The sequence below is a fragment of the Microtus pennsylvanicus genome, chromosome 12 (assembly GCF_037038515.1).
Source record: "Microtus pennsylvanicus isolate mMicPen1 chromosome 12, mMicPen1.hap1, whole genome shotgun sequence".
Lineage (NCBI taxonomy): Eukaryota > Metazoa > Chordata > Mammalia > Rodentia > Cricetidae > Microtus > Microtus pennsylvanicus.
In genome coordinates, this window is record NC_134590.1 from 78,229,151 (window position 1) to 78,253,476 (window position 24,326).

A 24,326-nucleotide genomic window follows, 5' to 3' on the forward strand; every position below is an offset into this window, starting at 1 on the left:
TGAAAGTTCAAGAAGCTGATATCTGCGACAATATAACGACCTAAGTAAGGGCACACATCTCATTGGTCAGAGATGAGGGGGATGATTAAACATTTGATTCAGTATCAACTCTTTGATATTCCTCCGCTTACTCCGTGACTTGCCCTGTGCAAGTACTATATTTTCATATGGCTCTTTGGGCCCCCGTGGAGACAAGCTCTTTAACCTTAGCAATCATGCGTCATAGAACCCCTTCCCATGATGCGTTCTTGCTGCTCTACTCCAGCACACTGGAGTCAGTGCTTGATGCTCACTCTGGGGGCCTTCCCCACCCATTCCTCTGACTGACTAGATGCTTGCACTAACACAGAAGGAAAACAGCCAACTGGCTCTTAGTGAGGTCTTGCAACAAGTACAGCCGATCCTTGCATACACAATGTCCAAAGTCAATCTGAAAGTCATTCACAGGGAAAATGGGTCGCCCAACTCTGAGCCTCACTTGACGACCTTGTACATTTCAAAACGCTTCTGCAGCTAGAAGCCTGGGCTTCAAGTGTGCTGTGTAATCTTGTCCGTATAATCTTTTTTTTTTTTTTTTTTTTGGATTTTCGAGACAGGGTTTCTCCGTAGCTTTTTGGTTCCTGTCCTGAAACTAGCTCTTGTAGACCAGGCTGGCTTCGAACTCACAGAGATCCGCCTGCCTCTGGCATGCGCCACCACCACCCAGCTTGTCCAGATAATCTTGATACTGCCTGCTGCCTGGGAGAAGCAGTAGTTCCAAGATGCAGGGTTCGGATTCCCATGAAGGAAGGAGTCCAAGTTTCCGTCCACTAAGTTGAAGCAATGCCTATCCCTGAGGCAGGGTTTCCCTGTGTGACAGTCCTAGCTGTCCTGGAATTAGCTCTTGTAGACCAGGCTGCCCTCGAACTCACAGGGATTCACCCGCCTCTGCCTCCCGAGGGCTGGGATTAAAGGCACGCGCCACCACCGCCCGACCTGCCTATCCCTTCTTAAGGAGTGTCTATCTTCAACAGTGTTAAGGATACGACTTTCTACAGCAGGGGAAAAGCTCTGGGAAATCCAATGATATGAAACTTCAGCAAACTATATCAAATAGTCAGAGCAGAAGCCATTTTCAAAGAGAATTATTTTCAGGAAGATTTTTTTAAATCTGCAGACAAAAGCAGGGCCTCTGTTGAAGTCCTAAAACTCTCTGACATGACAATACCTGGAGGTTTCTGAGCTCACGGGCCTTTGCCCTCCGAGATATTTGCTCAGCTCTCCTTCCTAATAATAGCTTAGCTGTCTGGCATCTCTCCAACCCTGTCTCTGGCAATATGCAAGCTAAACATTTTTTTGACTGATTTCAATATTTTCTTATGAGCAACAAGACAGTATTTTATCTGGTGAGTATTACTGATTGCTCTAATCTAACCTGAGCGTAAGTGTCTTCAAAGGTAGCATTGTTAGAATTGACACTCAAGGTGCAAAAAGCCCAGCAATTAACCAAGACTTAAAGAACAATGCTCTTTGATATGTTCTGGGGAGTTAGTCTGTTTCTCTATCTCCTTCTGCTTTCTCTTTAACACAGCACCTGTTACTCCATTGCTCAATTACGAAGTCTACTTTAAATGGAGGTTCCTCTGCAATTCTCAAAGGGAAAGCAGAAGCAGCCGTGCCCTGAAATGACAGTGTGCATGTGGCGTTGCTGCACCCCTCGGTGACTTCCAGCCAGGGAGAGAGAATGCACAGCTGCACGTTAGTTTTGCACTTGAGTAGCCAACCAATGACCCCAGAGCCTCTCGCACTGAACACTGCCATGGGTTTGGGTTCTGTTTCTCTTTTCCTTTTCTTTTCACATCTGTTTTTTTTCCCTTGTCTTTGTGTCATGCCTCTGCTTAACTTTATTGACAAAACAATCTGTGCCTAATGTTTAAACAACATCTGTAAAATGTATTATTAAATTACATCAGAGGAGAAGCAGAACAGTTCTATGGAGCCCACTGACCCCTATTGATTTCGAGATCACAGGAGCTGAAAGGATAAGCTGTTTTAACATTTACATCTAAACATGTCTCTATATTTAGAGAATCTTTGATTACTTATAAAGGTATTTCCTCCATGACTACTATAATTCAGAAATAGACTTGACCTTTAACTGTTGAATCTATTATAGGAAAGATCGGATTTTGTAAAAATGAGCTTCCATTTTTACCTGCCTGCAGCATAAGAATCCAGCTCCCTCTCTATGGATCACATATGGGAAACGATGCCTGGATGCTTGGCAGTTTGAAAGGTGATAGATGAAGGGCTTGGGGAGACCCAGTATGGATTCCAAATTTAAAATCTATGAAGGGCACTAGCTGTAATATCCTATCAGACACCAGGGTGCTGCCTAGAACTCTACACACCCAATTGACAGAGAGGGTTTTCTCCCTACACACATGCCAGATTTCATATATGCTATATATTTTTCACCAAAAACCTGTGCTACCTTCTTAGAACACAGGGAGATAGTCATTTAACATCGAGCCTTTCTAGGAGAGGATGTGTATGAAAAGCCATAAGCAATGAAACTAGAGCATTTACTCCATGAATCTGGGCCAGACCTCTGTTGGGACAAGGAGTGTCTGGGATTTCCAGCAAATACAACATAAGCATCAGTTTTGCCACAGCATGGCCTGAAAATGTATCAATGAGTTTTTATTTGACCATCCTCCACTCACACTTTCAATGTATAAAAGCTGGTCTGCTAAAGATAAAAAAGAAGCAATATTGGTTTTGAGCCTATGGATATATGTGTATATTCATGTATGTGTTTGTTAATGTATGTGTATGTTTTCTTTAAACATCTGCCCAGAAGGGAGGGAGTTGGGGGTAAATAAAAACACATAGTGTACACTTATGAAATTCTCAAACAATAAGTAAAAAATATTTGATAAAAGACTTGAATACCGAAGTAATTTTTGGGGGGCGGGAAGGGATGGGGAATCCTGGCTGTCCTGGAACTCACTCTGTAGACCAAGCTAGCCTAGAAGCCACAGAGATCCACCTGCCTCTGACTCATTAAAGACGTGCGCCACCACCACCTGACTCTGAAATGACATTTTAAAGCTCTGCCTAAAAAGTCACAATATTTCTGCCTGCTTCAGAATTCTCAGAAGTATTTATCACAAAAATGAAAACAATAAACAGAGATGGAAAGTTTCCAAATGCTGATTTTACCATTTTTCAATGAGATTAAACAATGGAGGAGGGAAGAGGAAGGAGACACAAGCATAGAGTGCAGGCTGAATCTCACACCTGACCACACTTTGAGTCTAAACTTCTCACAGCGTGGAAGTATCTAGGCAGTCAGTCACAGCACTTGACCTGGAAAAGTCAGGCAACACCTCCTTACATCAAATCATGTATGGAAAATATTTTTAATATTCTGGATTATTTGAATAATTGGTTCAGATCTCAACAAAATACGTTGGCATAGACTTAGTCTACAGTCTCTCGCGTGAAGGATATCCCACTCCCTCCTAGGGCCCTAGCGCCAGTCGTATTAAGATTCCTACTCTCTTATTTTCATCCTGACCAGGAGAATGAGTATTTGCAATGACATTTTTATCTCTGTTTTCTCTTCATCCAATCTGCCTCATTGTTTAACAGTGTGGATCTTCTACTTCCCCGTTGCCCTGTCTATTTTAGTCTCAGCCACCTAACGTGTGGCTTTATCCTTTATGTCAATGAAAAGATTTAAAATGGGTTTCGTGGTGCTGGGAAGGAACAGTGCCCCCAAAGTCTCTGTCTCATTTTCTAGGTGGCGCCTCTCTATAGCCGCACCAGCTAAGGTTCCTCTGACAAGCTAGCAACCAGAGATGAGTTTATAGCTTTTACTTAACATATTGTGCATTTCAATGTTGCTGCCAATAATTATGACTGATCTACACCCAACCTGCCCTTCAGCGTTCCATGAAACATCTTCAGCCGTGACTCATAGCATATACAAAAATTTACATGTGTGTTAACAAGTTTTAAGAAATCCAAGAAGAGGGACGGAATTTTTTTTTCTAAGTTGAAATTAAATGAAGTGAAGAGGAAGTCTTAAGACATTAATGGTCTTTTTCTTTTAAAAAAAAATATTAGGAGTTCTAGATGAAAGTAACTTCATGGGCTGTTGTTTTATGTAATGAAAGTGTTTACGTTCAGGCATTCAAAAAGCTCCGTGTGTTTTTATTACAGGAAAGTAAAAGGAAAACACACTCTACTTTCTCTGCCTTTCAGTCATCAAACGGGCCATGGTTTAAGAGTCTTTGGCACTTTTAGGTTTTAAAAGGTACTATCATTATTTGCATGCTATTTCCTACCTAAAGTCTAAAGATATGTGTGTGTGTGTGTGTGTGTGTATGTGTATACATACACACACACACACACACACACACATATGTTCCCAACCTTTTTTTGATATGTTTGTTTTGTTTCTTTCTTTAGTTTGGTTTGGTTTTTCGAGACAAGGTTTCTCTGTGTAGCCCTGGCTGTCCCAGAACTCACTCTGTAGGCCAGGCTAGCCTCAGACTCAGAGATCTTCCTTCCTCTGCCTCCTGAGTTTTGGGATTAAAGGAATGCACAGCTACACCTGTCTATGCCCAGCTTCTTAAAAAGAGAAGGTTTGCAAACCATTTTGAAACTTGAATAAGACACGCAAATGCCGTTTCTCACCGCACTTCAAGAAAACTACCCATCTCGGATATTTTAGATTACTTTAGAGACCATCTCTCCAGGAAACTGTTAATGAGGCCAGAGCAATTGACAAGTGAGAAGCAATCGAGGTGCAGGGAAGAGCCATCTCTACACTCAGGAAGGACAAGGAAAAAGGAGAGCGCCACACACTCTATCCCATATCAAAAAGTAAAAGTGATTTGGAAGTTCCCTATCTGCAAAATTGAGCTTCAGCCTTAAATCTGCACGTAACTTGAGCACTGCTTCATAGCCTTCTAATTCCTGGTCTTGCTTTTCGCTCCTCTAATGACCAAGGTGAAGGCATAAGGCTGTACCCAATGGCTGATGAAGACCTACAGGTCTCTGGGAGACCTTGTGTGGAGAATCCAGGGACATCTCCTGGCACCACAGGAGAGCCCTGGTGCCCCTGCATTCACAGGAAATGTCCCATCAGATGGGCTTTACACTCGAGAGCGTGTTGAACTCATCCTGGTAACTATGTTTACGAAGAGTTTGTTAGCAACATTGAGGATGAGGAGAGATAGCAGGTATGATAGCCAGCCCGCTCCTTAGCGCTCCTTAACTTGAGCTCAGCCTGCCACTCCTTTACCTTCGCCAAAGAATATTTCCCAAGGAGATGCCACATGTCAGCAACTTCCAGTGCATTATGACTGTCTCCCCATCGCTTTAAGCCTAAAAAGATGATTGTAGGTGCACACAAAAATCTCACTGTCTCCCTTATGGGATCACTTAGTACCTCTGAAAAACCAGCTTCAAATGGGCAATGTTGATAGTTTTGAAGATTTCAAGGCAATAGCAGATGAAAACAGGCAAACAGCAAAGCCTCCAAAGCCGCAGAACTTAACACATTGAGATACAGTATGACTTCTGTGGGTTCCCTAGCCACTAAGAGGGCTGCAAAAAATTGATCTCCAAAGGCTGTGGTAAGGTCATAGAAATTGATAACCCTGACAAGCGAAGTTCATGCGAGTCTGTCTGTGTCCTGCAGATAGTGCACTTTGTAAATTAATCCTCCAAAGGCAAATATAGCATAAGTAGCTTGTTATCTCTAAAACACTAAGTTGGAGAATACATGGGATTATATTGACAGAAATTACATTTTCTGTAATGGGGTTTAATATATCAGAGACATCTCCCAGAGGCTCAGGGCTCACTCTCTAACAGTGAAGGGTCTGTTAATGTCAGTACAATGGACATCAAGAACAAATTTATTCACCAAAATGGATTAAGCTATGTAATCGGAGAGTCTGTATATTAATCTTTGACACCTATTGAACAGAGAAAGAAATACTTCTGCCTACAAACTGTCATTCTCAGTTTTCTCCTTTCTCCAACCCGACTTTGAGACTTTTCTGGATTTTACCTCAAAGAAGATAAGATTTCTCCACTATAAACACTGATCTGAAAATATTAAGATGATTAATTGGATATTCTTGGTTTTAGAGGAGCTCAGGTTTCAATACCCTTCAAATACGACAGTAGGCCTGGGTGATGATCTGAACATGGCTTCTGCACAGTCACAAATGGCATAAACCATGCTTTCTAAACCCTCGGTGCCATGTTGCTGGACACTTAGAATATTATTGGTCAGTACTCAGGGCAGAACCTCAGCTTTACACCGGATTAAGAATCGACATTTTACTTAGAAAAAGCATTGAACAGCCCTCCGCTACATCGGGTTGTAAAGTCCTTCTTAGAAAAAAACAACTTTTCTCCCCCTCCAGCGTCTGAGTGTGAAGAGAACCCGGAGGCTGTCTTCTAACAGATAACTTTAACGAACACTTATTTAGTAAATTAGTTCCTCAGAGAATTTAAAACAGCTATGGAGCAAGGGTAGATTTTTCTTCTTTCATAGAAAGTAATAGGATACCAACTCTATCAGTTATCCTAAAGAGAAAAAGCTAAAGAACGTGATATGATTTCAGAGTTAGAGGGAGTGGTCCCCAGAACACACTCATCCTGTGCATGAAACCTGTTGACTCATTGAGGAGGTGGAAGGCAACACACTCCATGTCCCACGTTAGGAAGCCTTCCCACAGCAGTCAGGTCGGTTTCCACCTTTGGATCAGCAAGTCACCAGGGAGAGCAGCAGCTACTGGGTGTGGCTTCTGCATGCAATCCATTGACTGCAGGTTGCCAGAGGGGGGAACAGGCTGCGAAGAAACGCCAGCCAAATTACTCACCAATTGTTCACTTGAAGGATGGTGAGTCCTGTGTCTTGTGCCAACTGCTTTTTCTGTTCTTCAGAAGGGTAAGGGTGCTGAAAGAAATAAAAAAAAAAAAAGAGGGTTATGTGGACAGCAGGCAATGTTTATCCCATTTGGTCAATAACCTGAGTGTCTAGTGAAGTCTATAATTAAAGGTAAAAATGCTGAGGTGTGTCACTCCTATTAATGGAATACTTCATCATCTAATTAATGGCAGCAAGAGACAAGCCAATTACAAAGATTAGTGAAGTGTAGAAATATCTATTTAGGATACTTGCAGAACCTTGATACTAAGTTTACCCTTTAACAAGTTTATTTGTTGCAAGGCTAGAAAGTTTAGGGTGATCTTCACTGTGTTTTATTGGACTGTTATCGGTGAGTTCTCTCTTTCTCTTTCTCCGTGTGTGTGTGTGTGTGTGTGTGTGTATGTGTGTGTATCTTCAAAAATACCCATCTGACTTAATATACTCTCAGCTGAGGTGCCCAGTATTTAAGTGTAATGCTCTCCCTCCTGCATAGTGCTGGATTAAAATATTTAAACTAAGCTAGCTATATTTCATTTAGGCCACTCTTGTTTCAACTTTTGAGCAAAGCACCAGCAAGCAACACTCAACCAAAGCGGGTGTCATCTTCACTGTCAATTTGACAAGCTTCAGGATCATTTATGTGGCACACTTCTGCATGGGTGAGGGTGTTTCCAGAGAGGATTAGCTCAGGGAAACCCAGTCTTGAATTTGGACCTCACAGATCTGTGGGCTATGGTCCTACACCAAACAAAAGGGGGAAAGAGAAAGTCTCCGAGTGTAAGCACATGACTGCCTCTGCTTCTTGCCTCTGGAGTTGTGAAAGTGTGTGGAGTACAAGTCCTGGGATCCCCTGCTGTGCCTTCCTTTAGGCACCTTCCTGTCTCTCCGTGATGGACTGAGTCCCTCAAAACCTGAGCCAGGACAATCCCTTTCCATGATTTGCTTTTGGCATGCTTTGTTAATGTTGTTACTGTTTTTCTTTCTTTCTTTTTTTTTCATTTTTCTTTTGTTTTGTGGTCCCAGAGGTAAGAAAAGCAGATAATACAGCTTGTTTCCACATCTAAAAGTCAACTTAAGCTAGGATTCTGTGTAAAGGACAATAAAAAGTCAAAGGCTGTATGTCACCTCCCAAGAACTAGCCCAGTTCTGTTCGCCATGAGGAAGAGAATACAAAGGGTATCAATCGCATAATTAAATAATGAAATGAGTTTGGAAGTCTACTGAAATTTGTTTGTGGAAACATTTTCTGCTCAGTGGTCAAGTGCATCTAAGTTGAAACACGTTTCTAAAGTGCAGGAGAGCGCTGTGGGTGTGGTTTCCACCTGTGAAGACATTGGCTAACTTGAAAGGTTGCTGCCCTATAAATCCTCCCCAGCTGAAGTTGGCCTGACAGCCAGTCCTCTGTGCTTAGTCCCATTAGGAATGAGAGAAGGTCCCCTCAAGACTCAATTGAACTGCATGTGCCATGGAAACTAAATTCTGGTCTATTGGATGACGATTAACATAGCTTTTAATCTCATTAATAATGTCTGGTCAGATGCTTAAGAAATCGTTAATGACCACATCAATGCTTTTACATGTAACTTTAAATATGTCCTAGGTCTATCCACGTGGGGTATGCTTGTGGAGAGTGGGGAGATAGTGATTTTTCCCATAAGCATTGTCTTTGATTGCCACTTAATCAATAAATACACAATTAGAATGAGGCTTGGCTCTCACGGAATATAGTGCCTTTCTCTAAAGAGCTTCAGGTATATTTCAGATAGGATGGTAATTAATCCCATTAGATCCCTCCGAGTAACACGAACGGAACCACCATCCTCTTGTTTTGCAGGTGAGAGAGTCAGCCAGGAGAAAGGACAGCCAATAGCGATAGTTTCTCCTTCTCTTCCAGAGCCTGTCTTCAAAACCCTTTCGCACTGCTTACATAACTTGCAGAGCCAGCCATCAGCCCCGCCCTTTCAGAGCCATTGACTTCTCACCTCAGTCACACTGTTCTCATTTCTGCTTTTTCAACATTCCGAAGTACACCCCCCCCCCGCCCCATACACTTCTCGGTGTCACTGTCAGGGTTCAGACCAAGGTCAGGTACTCACATGCACACAGACACACACACACAGACAGATGACATGCACACACAGACACAATCACAGGCCACCACACCACCCGTACACAGCTCATCTCACACCAACCTTTCCCTCACTCCCTGATAGCAAGCTTCGTTCTCCGAAACCCTTTTTCTAAGTCTGTGTTTCCTTGTTGGGGGATCTTCTCACCCAGGTACCAGTTTGAAATTCATTGCTTCAGTATTCATCATCCTTAAAGTCTAGATAAGTATGTAATGGGAAATTAGCAACTGTGGTGTGAGCAAAAAGAGTAAGTATAACTGAGGTACCGTACCCAGATACTATCTATTCAGAAGCAACACCAAAATAGACAATAAAGTGTCTTTCAAAGTCCCCAGAAAGTGGAGGCATCTGCACCAGCATTGTCTTTGCTTCAATCCTAAAAGTGGTGTTGACTCATGCATTCAAGCCATAATGAGCTAAGACCACACACAACATAAAACCGGGTATCAGGACCAGTACAGACCTAAACACCACCCAATACCCTACGTTTAAGACATAATTCCTATTGTATAAAAGAATGCCATGCAATTCTCATCAAATGAATCTCTTTTCTGACAAACAGAACACTGGATTAGAATTTTATATATAGTAGTTCTGTGTCTATACTAGTTGAAAAAATTGTATATAATATAAATGACTCTATTAGAACATATAAATTATGCTGCACTTACTAATTATAAGACCTTGAACATGCACAACTTTTATAACCCTCAATTTTGTTACTTTGCGTCCTAGGATCCACTGAAGTTAAAGGTTTCTCCTGCTAGCAGCTCTAAATGGTAGTGCCCAATCCCAATAAGAATTACAAACTAGATTTTGAAACGAGCAGTTTTCTTTATAAAAGAATTATTGCCTTCATTTTTGTGTGTGTACGCATGCACATGTGCACATGCGTGTGCATGTGTGTGTGTGTGTGTGTGCGTATGCATGCCACTACATGCATGTAGAGGTCAGAGAACAACTTGCAGAATTGGTTCTCTCTTTATACCCAGTGTGACCCAGAGATTGAACTCATGTCATCAGGAGCCCTTACCATCTAATCGGACCCAAATACTCCATTCTTAATACCCAGTTGTTTATACTATTTGGATATAAAGTTATGAGTGTGGACGAATGGGCATTCTGGTCTATAACATTTTTTGCAATACTATTTACTTATAGTTTTCAAGGTCCTAGGAAAGCGTCTTTCAATTATTTTTCAATAGAGTTAATAACTATGTCTACCCTTGCTCTTCAGTATAACTGAGTTACAGCATCTTTTGCCTTGTCTTGTTGGCTGTCTTAATGCCAGGACCAGAACTAGACGGAAAAATTAGTATTTGTGCCATTCATCTTTAGCTACTTTGAAAATTGAGAATTGTCACAGCAATTTCCTTGTCCTGTGTTTTTCAAGAGTATTTTTGCATGCTTGTTTGTGAGCAAGCTTTACATACATTCTTATAAGACAAATGGAATCCACATTTTATTTATGCAAATGGTGTCAGAAAAATTCTCCTTGGATCATTAAAATTACCTGAATCATTACAGCTCCACAGAGCTGCAAGGCAGCCCTCCAAATTCCACAGTCAACATCAGTTGTTTCTTCACATCATGGAGTTTCTGATTTCATAATTTAAATATCACAAAATGAGAAAGGTCTGGGTTTTTTTTTCCTTCTCCTCTGTCACTTTTCATGTGATCTGATTTTAAGTAATTGGAACAAACTGTGTCTAATTTCATGCAGCATAATTGCTAGGCCGCCCCAAGCTATAGAGACCCAGCACTCTGTCTCCATTAAGCAATTTTCAGCTCTTTGGGATGTATTTTTTATGTAGATATGAATGAGCCTGGATAAAGTTAACTGTCACAATAATTTGGACATTATTAATAAGAGATATGTATGCCAAGCATAAGGCATAGTATATGTATGTATATGTGTGTGTGTGTGTGTGTGTGTGTGTGTGTGTGTGTGTGTGTTGACTAAGTTGAATATTCTAGGGAATGGCATCCAGGACCCTATATACACTGGGATACCAAAAAATTCCTTGTCTATGGTAGAGAAGCCATATGTTTTTCTTTCTCTTCATGGTTCTTGGCCTTGGTGTCCCACAAACTCTTGCTTTCTTTTTTTCTTTATACATTAATCTGTAATTGCCAAAACCACATGAAAACTATGACTTCGTGTAGCTCATACCCACTCAGCCAAAAATTCACAGAAGAGTAGGCTTCTAAATATAAACCTCAGTAGTTTAAATATCTCAAATCCTCTGAATCTTGATTACTTAGGCTGTTTGTAGATAGTATGAGTTATGTCTTCGTAAACATAAAAAAAATGGCCTGACCAAAACAACAAACAAACAAACAACACCCATGTGCCACAGGCGAGACTTCCGTGAAACCACTCAGACTTGCTGAGTTCACACATGGGAGGTGATTTTCAATAGGCAAAGGCAGATGCCATTCTGCAAGAGATCAAGGATCCCGGAAAGGTGCCAGTTTAGGGAGAAAGGGGAAAATCCATTCCAAACCATCACAACAAAAGACTCATGTTTCTTTTTGGCATTTCCCTTAGCACCTATCCTTTATTGCATCTAAATGACAAGGACACTGGTTGACGAAAGATCAGTGGGTTCTTGTGAAGGAAAGACTTATTGCACCGGCCTGATATACCAATCAACTTAATCACTCTGGGACATCAAAGTAAATTTGACCACCGTCCAACAGACAGTGGGGGACACCTTGCTTTCGCTGTGTACATTAGCCTTGCGCCATTATCTCTTAAAAGCTTAATTATTTGCAAACAATTGATCAAGATGGGAATTTGAGAAAGGATATGCAAGGGCCACTGGGAGACCTGCAAAGCATTAAGAGAGCAAACGAAATTACCTCTAGATCCTACACTAAGAATTAACGATTGCAAAGGGAAAGCGAGGCGGTGTGGTAGCTGCAAGGGTTCTGTCTGGAGTGCTTCTCATTTGATCTGCATTAACACCTCAGGACTGAGTGAAAGCCATAAAACAGTGATTATGTACGGGCAAATCTGACCCTCCCTTCCTGCATCAGCCTGCGCACACACACGCACACACACACACACATCAGTCTGTTTTCACTGGGGAGAGCAGAGATGCTGGACTCAAAGGGGAAATCGGTCACTTGAGAAGAATGGAACCCCAGCAATGGGGAAAAAAACTCACAAAATGACCATCATCATTTCCATAATCAGCAGCCTGACTTGCAAGCCATTTGCCACTCTTCATGTGTTTCTAGAAACACAGAATGACTTCTAATGATGACCTGATACAGAGAGACTGTCTTACAGCTTTATCAAAGCACAAAATGACCCCCAGTGCACGTGTCCTGTATAACTGTAATGAAGAATATATGACCAAAAAAAAAAAAGCCTAAAAATAGCTTGTATTAAAGTTTAGTCTGGGCTGTCATTTTTACTAGCCACAAGGAATAGAAGATGACAGAATGAAAATGGCAACTCTCTAAAGAAAATTTATCTCAGCACAATTCTACTTTTATGTATTGAGGTTGGCATGGGAGAACCTCCCATAGTGATGGTGGTTATCTGGTATTTACGAGTTTACAATACCTTGGAAGGGAATTTATTTATTTAAACAATCAAGCAGCCTTTTCTGTGGAGCCTCAATGGGAAGAGACAGACATTCCACAGTCCACACAGATGGAAAACGTCCAGCCTTATATCGTAACGACATCCTGGACCAAATGGGCTCCTTTCATCCAAACGTCCACCCCGGGCTGCAAACATGGATGCCAAGACAGTGATGAACTTTATCTTATTTGCCCTGGTGACCAAGTTTCAATAACGTCCCCTCCCTCGCCTCCTTGCCCACTCAAACAGCACATTGTAATGGCGACCGAAGATTTGAAAATAATCCTGTCCAGAGAGCTCTCCCATGAGATAATAGAAGGCTCCACTGCCCCTTCTCAAGCCTTAGATTAGTAATTTCTTGTGACACAGAAGTTGCCTCTCTACGGAAACCGCCAAACAGCTCTAACAAAGCAATAGAGGTAGAAGCAATTTTCAAGCCAAATGTTACACGCTGTGCTTTAAAAGGTATGGGAATGGGCACTAGAGGGGCCGATATAACCCGAGGAATTATGGCAACTGTCCAATATCAGCCTTATCAAGGCAATGTTCTGTGGCCGGGCTGAATATGTTGCAAGAACAATTTCAGAACTTCTTTTATCCTTTTTCCTCCAGCCTTGTGCCTCCTCCACAGCTAAGTTTAATGCATTAATATAAGTTGACCTTGAGCTAAACTCTGGTATGTGATAGAGAGATACTCCCTTTTAAGAACAGGGGGGAACTACCATATGGCTTTTAACTATTAAGCCTCTGCATTCTGTTCAAACTTCTGAGTTTTCCCTTTTTGCTGCGAAGGAACTAGGGGGTCTAAATTAAAATAACCAACTATGTGTTTGAGATCGAAGAAGGTGAGCATAAATTTTGTAGCCAAATAGAACTATATCTGGTTAACCTAATTTTTTTTGCCTATAAGAATTTCTCTCACTTTAAATAAAACTGCAGTCATTTTCCCCTTATGCACTGACTATGAATAGCTTACACTGTGACAATTACATTGATCTAGGATACTTTTTTCCCTTAAAAAAAATCCATAATGCTTCCCTATTGTCTTTTGGCTTTATGAATTAGTTTTACTGTTTCAGTGAATGCTTTTTTTGTCTTCTGACTGCACATTATCAAAGAGACACTTTGTGCCTGGCATTTACATTACAAAAGCAGCGCCCCTGCAGCCTGAGGAGCCTGGGCTGAATGCATAGCAGTTGAGTCCTGCATCCACACACAGACTGGACTCCAAAGCAAAAGGATCAGTAAAGGCGCTGGCTAAGAAGCCAAAAAAATATCCGGAGCATCGTCAGTGACGTCGTAAATTTTGATCTGTTTTCTTAATACTCTGTCAACATCTCAAGTGTGCCCCCCGCTTGTCCCGACTAAAAGTGCTGTTTGTTGTCCGGCGCCAGCTTTTTCTCAAAGTTAGTTGAGTCACCCAGTAGATAACCTCTCTCCACTTCTTGTCCTTTGAGCAGGGCTATAAGAAGTGGGTAGTGGAGGTGTGTGAGTAGGAAATTCAGGTAAGAGAATCTGTAGCCTTGATCTTAGCACTTGAGAATGATAGAAGTGGGGGGCGGGGCGCTGGTTAATATTTCACCACAATCTTTATTTCTTGCATCACTGTGACTGTATTTTTAATACATACGAAAAACAGCTTTATGGCCAATTATGAGGCCAATATTAGATGCTCTGCCTGTTTTACTTAACTGACCTTTTAATTTCTTCTGAATGTAAATTAAATGTAAAATAAAATACTGAACAAAGACATACATTATGGGATTGGGATAACAGTAGCTCTTGTCCTGTTATTTTTTTCTTACAGTCACTACAGTCCAGTATAATAATGTTTTCAGTCCATTCCTCAGTAGCTATGTTGCAGAAAGCACTTGGAGGTGCATGCTAAAAACATAAAATAAAGAACTCTAAATTAGCAATTACTTATATACCTTCCTAAAAGTCTTAACGTTAATGAAAAGTGCTAACAGTATTTTGAATGGTTATGATTAATTATCACCCCTGAATGTTGATTATCTCAGTAGGCAACCATGGAAACAGAAGGAAAGCAAACAGATCATAGGAGGAGCTTGGGGGTAGGGTGGACTAGGAAGAGAAAGCATGTATCACTTTAGACTGAACCGTTCCAACTAGGAAGAGAAAGCATGCATCACTTTATACTGAACCATTCCAACTAGCACTTCATTCTCTTGTGCAGTCCCCATGGCCCCCATGAACAGAAGCTGCGATTAGCTACTCTTCAGGTAGGAATGTTGCAGGTTGGCCAGGACACGGAACTCGCCCGAGAAGTCCCACCCATCCAGTGCTGGTGCACACACAGGTCTGTCCTGAGTTTCTCCCACTTGGTTACATTCCCGGTGACATTTCTTCCCATCTCCCCATTCCCTTCTATAACCAAAATATAAATGACAAGGGCATATGAAGAAAGTCATTCACTCATTGTGAGATCCAGTGAGGAGACAGCCACTGTTTCTCCCCATCCCACTTCCTCTCCAATATCTGCCCCACCCCCATCCCAGTCCTCTAAGAAACAAAGCTTTGGGCAACGTTGAGAGTTGAAATCACAGTTCTCACCAAAACTTTGCCCACACTGTCTTGAGCATCCAGCTGTAGAGACGTTATTAACTATAGCATTGCAGAATTAATGAACAGTAAGTACAACATGTATTGGAAGGGGAGAGTTACCCGGGTATTGTTGAAAACACTTCATATATGTATTTGCACAGGGAGATACAGTGATTTTACTCATTTTCTAGATAAGAAAACAAGTGCAGAAAGGATAAATCACTCTCACATTGGCACAGGTGGAATAGTGATGCTTGGATTTGAAACTTGGCAATAGCATCAAGTCAGAAAGATTTGCTTCCACCCTGTTTTCCTTTGATGTGACGGACGGGGCAATCTGCTCACCCCTAATGAGTTAACCACAGATGTGTATATGCCGGTGACCACTCATATAAAAAGACACTATTATTCTAATATACAGCATGCATATGTACCTTTTGTTTCTATAAATCAGTTCTGTTAGTGGAACCAAAAGTCAATCTTATCATAAGATTAAAAAAAAACAAAACTCAATGGAGATCACTACATCCATCATTTTGTTGGTGCGTGTAGCGTGGCTTACACATGCAGGAATGATGATGGGTTATATGCAAGGACTCTCTTAAGATCCTAGAATCAAAGCCTGCTATCTACCCAACCACATCCCAATATGCCTTACACTCTCAACTTTGAAACAAATTGGTGTGTGTGTGTGTGTATGTATGTTTCCAATTATTTTGTATCTTACATGGCTCTTAATCAAATGTAAGTTAAATTACATGCAAATCCCCTTCAGATGAATAGATCACTGATAGAAATACACAAATGTTATCCCCTTCATAATGCAACTAGCCAAGTTCTGTGCCCAGTAAGTATTTGACATACAAATGAATGAGAGTTATTGAAGGTAGAAACACCCTGAATCCCTTAACTGGCTTTTGGTTGTAGATTTCTTACTGTAAGTTTGTTTTGTGGGTTTGTTTGTTTTGGACAGGTCTCCTAAATTTTGGGATTAAAGACATGCACCGCTATGCCGGGTGCATAGCTGGCTTTTGTTAGTAGATTTCTGCAGATAAATGTCAAGAAAATCAGCTGTCTGACTTCAACAAGCACTCATCTTCCTTGCTCAGCTTTATCACTTCCAAAACTGTAAGTTTTGACCACTTTAACTTCTTATTTCCCTAATCCTTTCTCTGTGGATAACACTTACAGGCATAGAATCTAATTTGTTTGTTAAAAAAATAAAAAAGTGAAGTTTGGATTTGACCCCAAGAGTCAGCCACATAGTTAGATCATTTCCCCCTTAGTGTCTCAGATCCACTCTGGGTTGTTAGTGGGTTTGTTTATTGCAAACCTGGGAAGCGATAAAATCCAAGTTCTCAGTCCAAGCAGTGCTCAGAGCAGCAGAGGACAGAAGAGAAGACAAAGGAAGATCTCTCCGCTAAGCCTCTTCCGAGGGCTGCCTTCAACAAACTCAGAAAACAGCAGCATAGTGCACTGAGCCATCCTTCCAAAAGAAAGTTCATGGCTGAGTCATTTGATCAACGCTAATAAACTAAGAACGCTTCTCCCACTGTCTTCGTTGATCTCTGCTATTTCAGAGTGCATGCCCACTAAAAACGGCCCAATCACCGGCTCGAAGAACACCTTCCCACTTTAAAAATCAAAGAGAAAGGGTTCTGAAACTGTAAGGGAAAGCCAAGGAAGATGAAATACTACCAGACTATTCTGGAATGAGTTCTCATTATTGCCTGTATCGATGCTCCTATCCAGCATTAAATATTCAGGGGGGAAGAAAACATACCTCCTTGTGTAAAGAATAGAGTGCAGGGGCAAAACAGTACATTTGGCAAGCAGGTTTCTGGAGAAAGGCAGAGAGGAGGAGAAAGCAATGGAGAATGCGTGCTGTTCCCAATATGACTCAAGACCCCTGGAACTGGCGCTCATTCTCTAGTGCTAATTTTCCCACTTAAATTACAGTGATGGTGTAGCCTCATCTCATTAGAGATCATTGTCCCCAGTAGACAGTTGTGTTTATGGGGGACTCTGGCTGTTCCACACCTGCTGATCAGGTTGCTATGTGATCAAGGCTGCATACAAACAGCAGACTTGAGCTTGCTGGACTGCAACTGATGAGCCCAGGCTAATTCAGGGGTGATTATGTAGTTTACTGGACCACTAAACCTCTTTAAGCTTGTAATTACTGCCTATTTGAGTAAAGAACATTCAAAAGCAATTCACTGCATCATGCCTGCCCCAGCTGGAAGCAGGCTGCCAGCAGTCTGTGGGGACATTAAAATCTACGGGGACATGGACCGAAGCCCAGCTCGCAGACGCTGGGAAGCAGACCTCAGAGCCAAGGGCCCGCACGGTTTCCTCTCACCTCTCCTGACCAAGCTCACCATTAAAGGTGCAATGAAAAAGTAGAGAACACCCATAAAGATGACGAATAACGGGAGAGGATAGCGGACGACATTCTAATGACCGCCCCGTGCTGGAAAGCTAAAATCTAAAAAAAATCTTTTCACAATGAGAGTCTTGGGGGGAGGGGGGATAGAGGGCGGAGTCGGGGAGGGAGGGAAGAAGGAAGAGAGTGGGAGGCAGTGAGAGAGAACACAGCTGAGATTTACTGTGTGCTTATTAAAAGTTACATGGAAAAGATACCAACTTGAAGGCAAAGTGCCCTCCCTCCCTCTCTCCCTCCCCCTCCCCCACTGTAGAACCGGATGCAGGGAGGTTCAGGCATTGTCCGCCTACTGGGCTGTGCTTATCACCTTCCTTGGGAAGTGGTTATCTGGTCAGGGAACTGACTTTTCCCAAAATCACATGTGTAGAATTTTTTAGTTCAGGCGCCCGAATGAAAGGTAGTTTCAAGGGCTAGGAAAGGTTTACAGGAGAAAAACCAAAACCCATCGGTGTTTACCAATGTTCTCGTTTTCTTTCGCTGCCCCCTTGACAACTGGAGTTCTTTTGTGTATCAAAGTGTACAACACGCTTTGCACGGCTGTGGTATAATTATAACTTGTCTCTAAGTAACAAAAAAAGACTGGAATTTAATGAGGGGGGATTAAGTTAATTTCTTTTTTAGCTAACAGTTTCCTGTCTCTTAAAATGAGGACCTTGGTGAGTAAAGTGTTGTGTTTATGGGGGGCGGGGGAGATTAAGCTTTTTATTTCATCAAAATCTCTACCTTGGAAATACAGATACTAAAATATTAAATGATGTTTATTCTTTAAAAGTCTGTAAATTTGTATTAAATAAAGCCACAGAAATTCCTCCCTGGCTGCTACATCTCAACTCCAAAGATCCAGGGGCCTTCCTAGTTATCCAGACATTGCTTCCATTAATATTCATTAGATGGGTCTGCTTGCATTTTTATAAGCTGTGAGAGAGGCAAAAGAAACCACCAGAATTCTTTAACACATGGGCGTTATCAATTCAGCATATGCCGGGCAGCATAGCATCCAGACCTAAGTCCGGATTCAAATGCAGGTTACCTTTACTAAGCCAAGTCTCATGGAAATGCTTCCCCCTTTACCCGGTGTGGCCTGGGCTACTTAATTAGTTTTATTCTCTGAAACAGACACTTCAGCTTTTCATTTCAGAGGTTATTTTCTAACATACTTCATTTAACAGCAAAACCCTTACCTTGCGATCAAACCAAAGAGAGTTTTCCCTTAAGAAAAGCAAGCAAGCCCATAGACTGTCTTGAAACTTTGTTTTGGCATCAAGATCACCTTTCTCCTTCTGAATTCTCTTTCACAAGCCCTTCCTGATGGCCATTCGCCATCTGTCTCCACAGGTTACAGAAGAGATGACAAGTCCCTAGTATTTATTTATCAAATTCTGCATTTTTAGTTACTCAGTCTAACTGGACTGGGTAGGGCTGGAGCAGAAGTGATTTCTGCAAGTTTATCGTTTGTGGAATGTCTTTGATGGGCAGAAGACAGTGTTGGACTGGTCATCAATGGGATAAACACAGAAAATTGGCAAAAGTGATGATAAGAGAGCTAATTTAAATCCTGGCTTCTTTATAAAATTAGAACACTGGGACTTTCAGCTTATGTGATTCCTATATTTATATCATACTTTATATCTGTGAATTTTTCATATATTTATCAATCTGAATCTCACAGTTACCTAGTGAGTACAGAAAGTCACGTCGCGTGACACCCACAGTTCAAGAGTGAAAACGAACCCCACAGCGAGCAGCTGGAGTGTGTCTCCTGGGCTCCAGGCCTCTTCCTTTACCCTCCACTGAAGCTCAAAGTTTACCTTGTTAATGATAAAGTAAAAACACCATAGACCTGTCTGTCGGAGGCAACTGTGAGGCAAACATGTGTTGCTCTCTGCTTAGAATGAAGTAAACTAGGCCTGAAGAAAGCAGAACAGCTTTTAAAAGGGCTTCCATCGTCCCGAGCAAGCTGTGCGACTCAGCTCAGAGGCAATGGTGCGAGATTGGACAAGGCAGCATTTGCCCTTTCTAAAACAGGACCAGGGAAATCAGTACCTTTACATGATGAAGCAACTAGACACAGCCTTGATCTGTTTAAAGCATTGCTCTCTGCTATCTCATTAGTGACACGAGTTGCTAATTACGTAGCCAAAGGGGCTAATTTCCCCTCTTCCTCAGTCCCATTCTGAGAGGATTCAGGCCTGGGTGTAGAGACAGGTCATTAAATCCATGATGCACCAATGATGTGGTTACACACTTGTAAGTCAAAAGACAATACGATTTCAAGACCTTCAGTTAAGTGTATTGCGTTGGACAGCTGAGGTTTAGGACTCGTGCTGGCTGTATGGTCTTTCAAAAAGCTTTACAAGGATTTGTTCGTGTTTCTTTTATGTGTGAGCATTTTGCCTGCATGTATATGTATGTACCACATGCATGCTTAGTGCCTGCAGAGTTCAGAAAAGGGCAATGCATCTCCAGGAGCTGAAGTCACAGATGGTTGAGAACCATGTGGGTGCCGGGAATCGAACCTGAGTCATCTATAGATCAACAAGAGCTCTTAACCGCTGAGCCATCTTTCCAGTCCCTAGCTACAGGGACTTATAAAAGTATTTGAGTTCTCCTAGCCTCACTGCCTCATCTACAAAACAAAGAAAATGAACCTGGTGGCAATCAAATGAGGCCAATCTATGAAAAATACTTAAAGTGTAACACAAATCAGTATGGTTTGCTGGGAAAGGGTCTGACTAGTTAATTGTGGTAAGGGCTTTTTACCTGTATTAAGTTGGGTTTTAATATTTCCTTGGTGAGGAAATATCACTATTTACTTAAGGAGACAAATATCCAGGCCGGAATCCTCTCAAAAAGTGTCTGAGGAAAGGGGGAAATTAGCCCTTCTGAACATGTAATTAGCAACTCACGTCACTAATCTCTCCACCTGGACAAACTCATCTCCAGACTGTAGCCAGGCTCTGAGGTCAGCCTGTTAGTGTGTTAGTGTGTTAATGAAGGCCCATACACAAAATGGTCAGGCTGTTTTCAGGACTGGCCACTACCATTATGAAATAATTTGTACAAGAATCTTAGCAGGGCCGGGTATGGTAGAACACACCTTTAATGCCGCCACTGGGGAGGCAGAGGCAGGCAGAGCTTGAAGTTTGAAGCCAATCTGATCTACAAAGGGAGTTCCTGAACAACCAAGGCTACACAGAGAAACCCTGTCTCCAAAAACAAAACAAAAGAAGAACCTCAGCCAGGCACAGTGGCACCCACCAGCGCTTGGGAGGCAGAGGACGGACAGAACTACATAGTGAGACCCTGTCGCAAAACATTTACATTTTCCACAGGCGACCACTGGTTCTGCAGGAAAGAAAGTACATTACCTCTTTATTCGGTGCTTTAGACTCAGCTTTGTCTCCTCCTGCATTCATGTGAGCCTCACAGAGGTAAATTAATAATTAATGTATTCTTACAAAAAAAAAGAGTGTAGAAGAGAAAACACTGAAAGGCAAGGTGTGTCAGAGAGGAGGCAGTAAAACAGATGAGGCCAGGCTTCAGACAGATGAGCCAGGACGCTCCAGTGGCCTTTAGGAGTCGCACACACATTCTTGTGAGTGCCTCCATCGCCATCTGGGACTGACAGAGGTACCAAGAAAATCTTCCAAGCCATCAAGTTTCTGGGGAGATACTGAGTCATTACTCAGGCCCATCCAGGGCAGGAAGCAGGTTCTGGCTCCCTAGACTTGGAGACTGCGAGCCTTGGCCTTTTTGGTGGCTGGAAGTCAGAAGTGGCCATTCCGTTACCTTCCTTGGCAAAGGATGAATGCCACATTTGGCAGAAAAAAATATGCTCTCAAGAAAGAGGAGCAGAAAATCCTCTGGCCTGGGTTCCAACAAGAACTCATCTTTGAGTGCCAAGCAAACTCCATCACAATTCCAAACACACCTTTGGAAAGGAAGGATTTGCAGTTATCTTAATCCCAGTCCATTTACAACATGAGCTCATCAATAGTTGTAATTAACACATTTGGATGCCTGGCTGGTGAGGAAACATTTGTTTTTGCTTTCATTTTTTTTATTTTAGCCCTTTTAGGCAAAATCTTTTTGTTGATGATGATGTCGTTGTCTTAAAGGGGTTCGGATAAATCTATAAAGAAGAAAACAGTAGATGAACCGGTGAGATGGCTCAGTGGGTAACGGAGCCTGTTGCCAAGCCTGGTGACCTGAATTTGATCCCCCGTACACATGGGGAAAGGACAAAAGGGATTCCAGAAAGTTGTACACACACTCACATACCTACACTCACACACACACACACACACCACACACGTGGATAATAAATTTAATTTGAAAAATTATACATATGCATAAAACTAAGAGAAAAATGAATATTGTGTCAAAATTTCACGAAACGTCCATTTTCACAAACCACATTTTGCTTCTGTATCTCGTATCAAATTGTCTCAAATAGTCCTGATTCTAAAATATGGGGAATCCATCATCTTGATGATGCCAACGATGGGCTCAACCACCACGTGCATATATTTTGTTTAATGGCTTCATTTATTTTAATAACAAAGAGAAACTAGATTTTACAGATGAAAGCTTTTTTTTTTTTCATGGCTCCAGTGCAGCTGGGATTTTGAGGAGTCTGTGATGTTAACCAGTATGTGATAATGGACGCTCTCAGGGGCACGCAGCAGAAGCCCACACTGTGTAACTACCACCAGAAACAGTCACCCTGTTTTAAGAAGACCCAGCAAGGGGTGAGTATCCAAAGGCCCCAGCAATGGCTCCAGGTGTCCCTCCTCAGAGTGGATGGGCAGTGATGTGTTCATTGTGGAAATGCTGGAGCAGCAGGCTCAACTCACTCAAGATAAGATCTCCAGGATAAGGAAATCATTGCATAGGTTTCTTTTCCCTTTGTTCAGAATTCTGCCTACAGTGCTTAATATTTTTGTTGAGAATTGAAAAAATAAATCACAGTTAGTAACTTCAGTTTAATTCTTGCTTGATTTCTTCACTACGCCACCTCTCTGTGGTGAATCAGGAAACCAGAAACTCATCAAAAAGAGTTTCCATAGGAACAAAAGACACACCACGTCAGAAGCTCCCTTTCATCCACGATGCCCCCATTTATTCAGAATATAGAGCTAGCAGAAGAAAAACGAGAAACATATGGGAAGGACGTGCTAGCCACTGAAAACTCCGGTGAGAAAAGAGCGAAAGTCCGAGACGCTACTCTTGGCTTTGTTTCCACCGTCAGCCGACCTGTGTGGCCGGGCACAGGGAATTTTGCAGATACCATCTTTACTGAAGATGGCTGCTCCTGATCAATGGCTGTGTCATTCTGGCCCTTCTGCAGCTGGGCCTGGGGTCTGATCCTGGCACAGGGGCCTGTGTCCTCCGCCAGTCAGCAGATGTAAGCACACAGGCCCTGTCAGGTTGACATATCATTCCTTCGACAGTGTCACTGAGTATTAATGTTCAATTATGTGCCCTAGAAATGACCGTCATTTTTATGCTGTGTGTGTGACTCTGGGCACGGCATTGGGGTAAGCTCAAACACAAGGGCAGAAATACCCAGGAAGTGAGTTATTGGCGTTCGGCTTCCTAGCATGGCCATGGCATCGCTGCGGAGTTGAACAGCAAACCAATGTTTGCTTCCTTTTCTGAGAGATGTTTGAAGGACAACCAAGCCATTCATTCATTCACACACTCATTCATTCATTTTGCTTTGGCGAGCTTGCGTGCCAGGAGTCTTATCTATTTAGAGAGCCTTTAAATGCACCATCCCATAATGCCACAATCACACTGAGTCAACTATTTTTTATACGTAACAATAAACAGATTATTACGTGTAAGGTGTCTTTTCTGTTCATGAAGTCAGGGGTATGTCATCGACTATCAGACCAAAATGACAATGGTAGACATCTCTGGAGCAATGTCAAGACCAATTCAGTGTCAACTGGTAAAGCTAACAAGATCTGTCCAAGGCCAACACCTTCCTTTCTCAGTGCTCAAACTGAGCCTCTGGCAGAGGCACGATTTCAGAAACATACCTGGGATTACATCCATATTACTGTGAACAGTGGCTTAGATGTATTCTAAGTGTGTGGGTTTCTCTCAGATATTACGGTGAGGAAAAAATTATCAGAAGAAAAATATTTTCTGAACAGACAGCTGCATCTGGGTGCTTTCCATTGAACTTGAATGCAGAGGTTATCAATAACAAGTTGGCAAACTTCTCACAGGACCAGCACTGAGAGATAACATACAGCAATTACACGCTAACTTCCTACAAAGGTGAGATAAAACCTTTAATGCAGTCTCAAGTTCATCAGCCTACATGTGATCGTACAAGCTTAAGTTGCTCAGACTGGAGCTCAGTGGATTTTCTCCATGGTGGTAATGTTGAAGGAACGGGGAGCGGAGGAGGAAATGCAATCATTTTCCTGTGGAAAAGGAAGCCAGTGAGAGTTTATCATGTCACCTTCCTTTCAGCATGTGAAGAAGAGTTGTTTATGGGTCGCATTTGCTAGGAGTCCCGGGTCCTGCTGGCATCTCACACTATTTCTCCACCGTTTTCCACTGCACTGGGAAAGTCCTCTTGTCTTTTACTCCATTTCCCCTTTCCTTGTTGTGCCTACGACATTCCCAGCA

The 24,326-nt window shown here is 42.1% G+C and overlaps 1 protein-coding gene across 6 annotated transcripts in view; it reads right to left on the minus strand.

Annotated features, from left to right (window-relative positions):
* Meis1 (Meis homeobox 1) overlaps positions 1–24,326 on the minus strand; it is a 141,355-nt gene that overhangs the window by 18,580 nt on the left and 98,449 nt on the right. For all 6 annotated transcript variants that reach the window (XM_075944409.1, XM_075944408.1, XM_075944406.1 and 3 more), the window contains exon 9: positions 6,891–6,967. In XM_075944409.1, the coding sequence (XP_075800524.1) occupies positions 6,891–6,967 (77 nt within the window). The remainder of the gene's footprint in view (positions 1–6,890; positions 6,968–24,326) is intronic.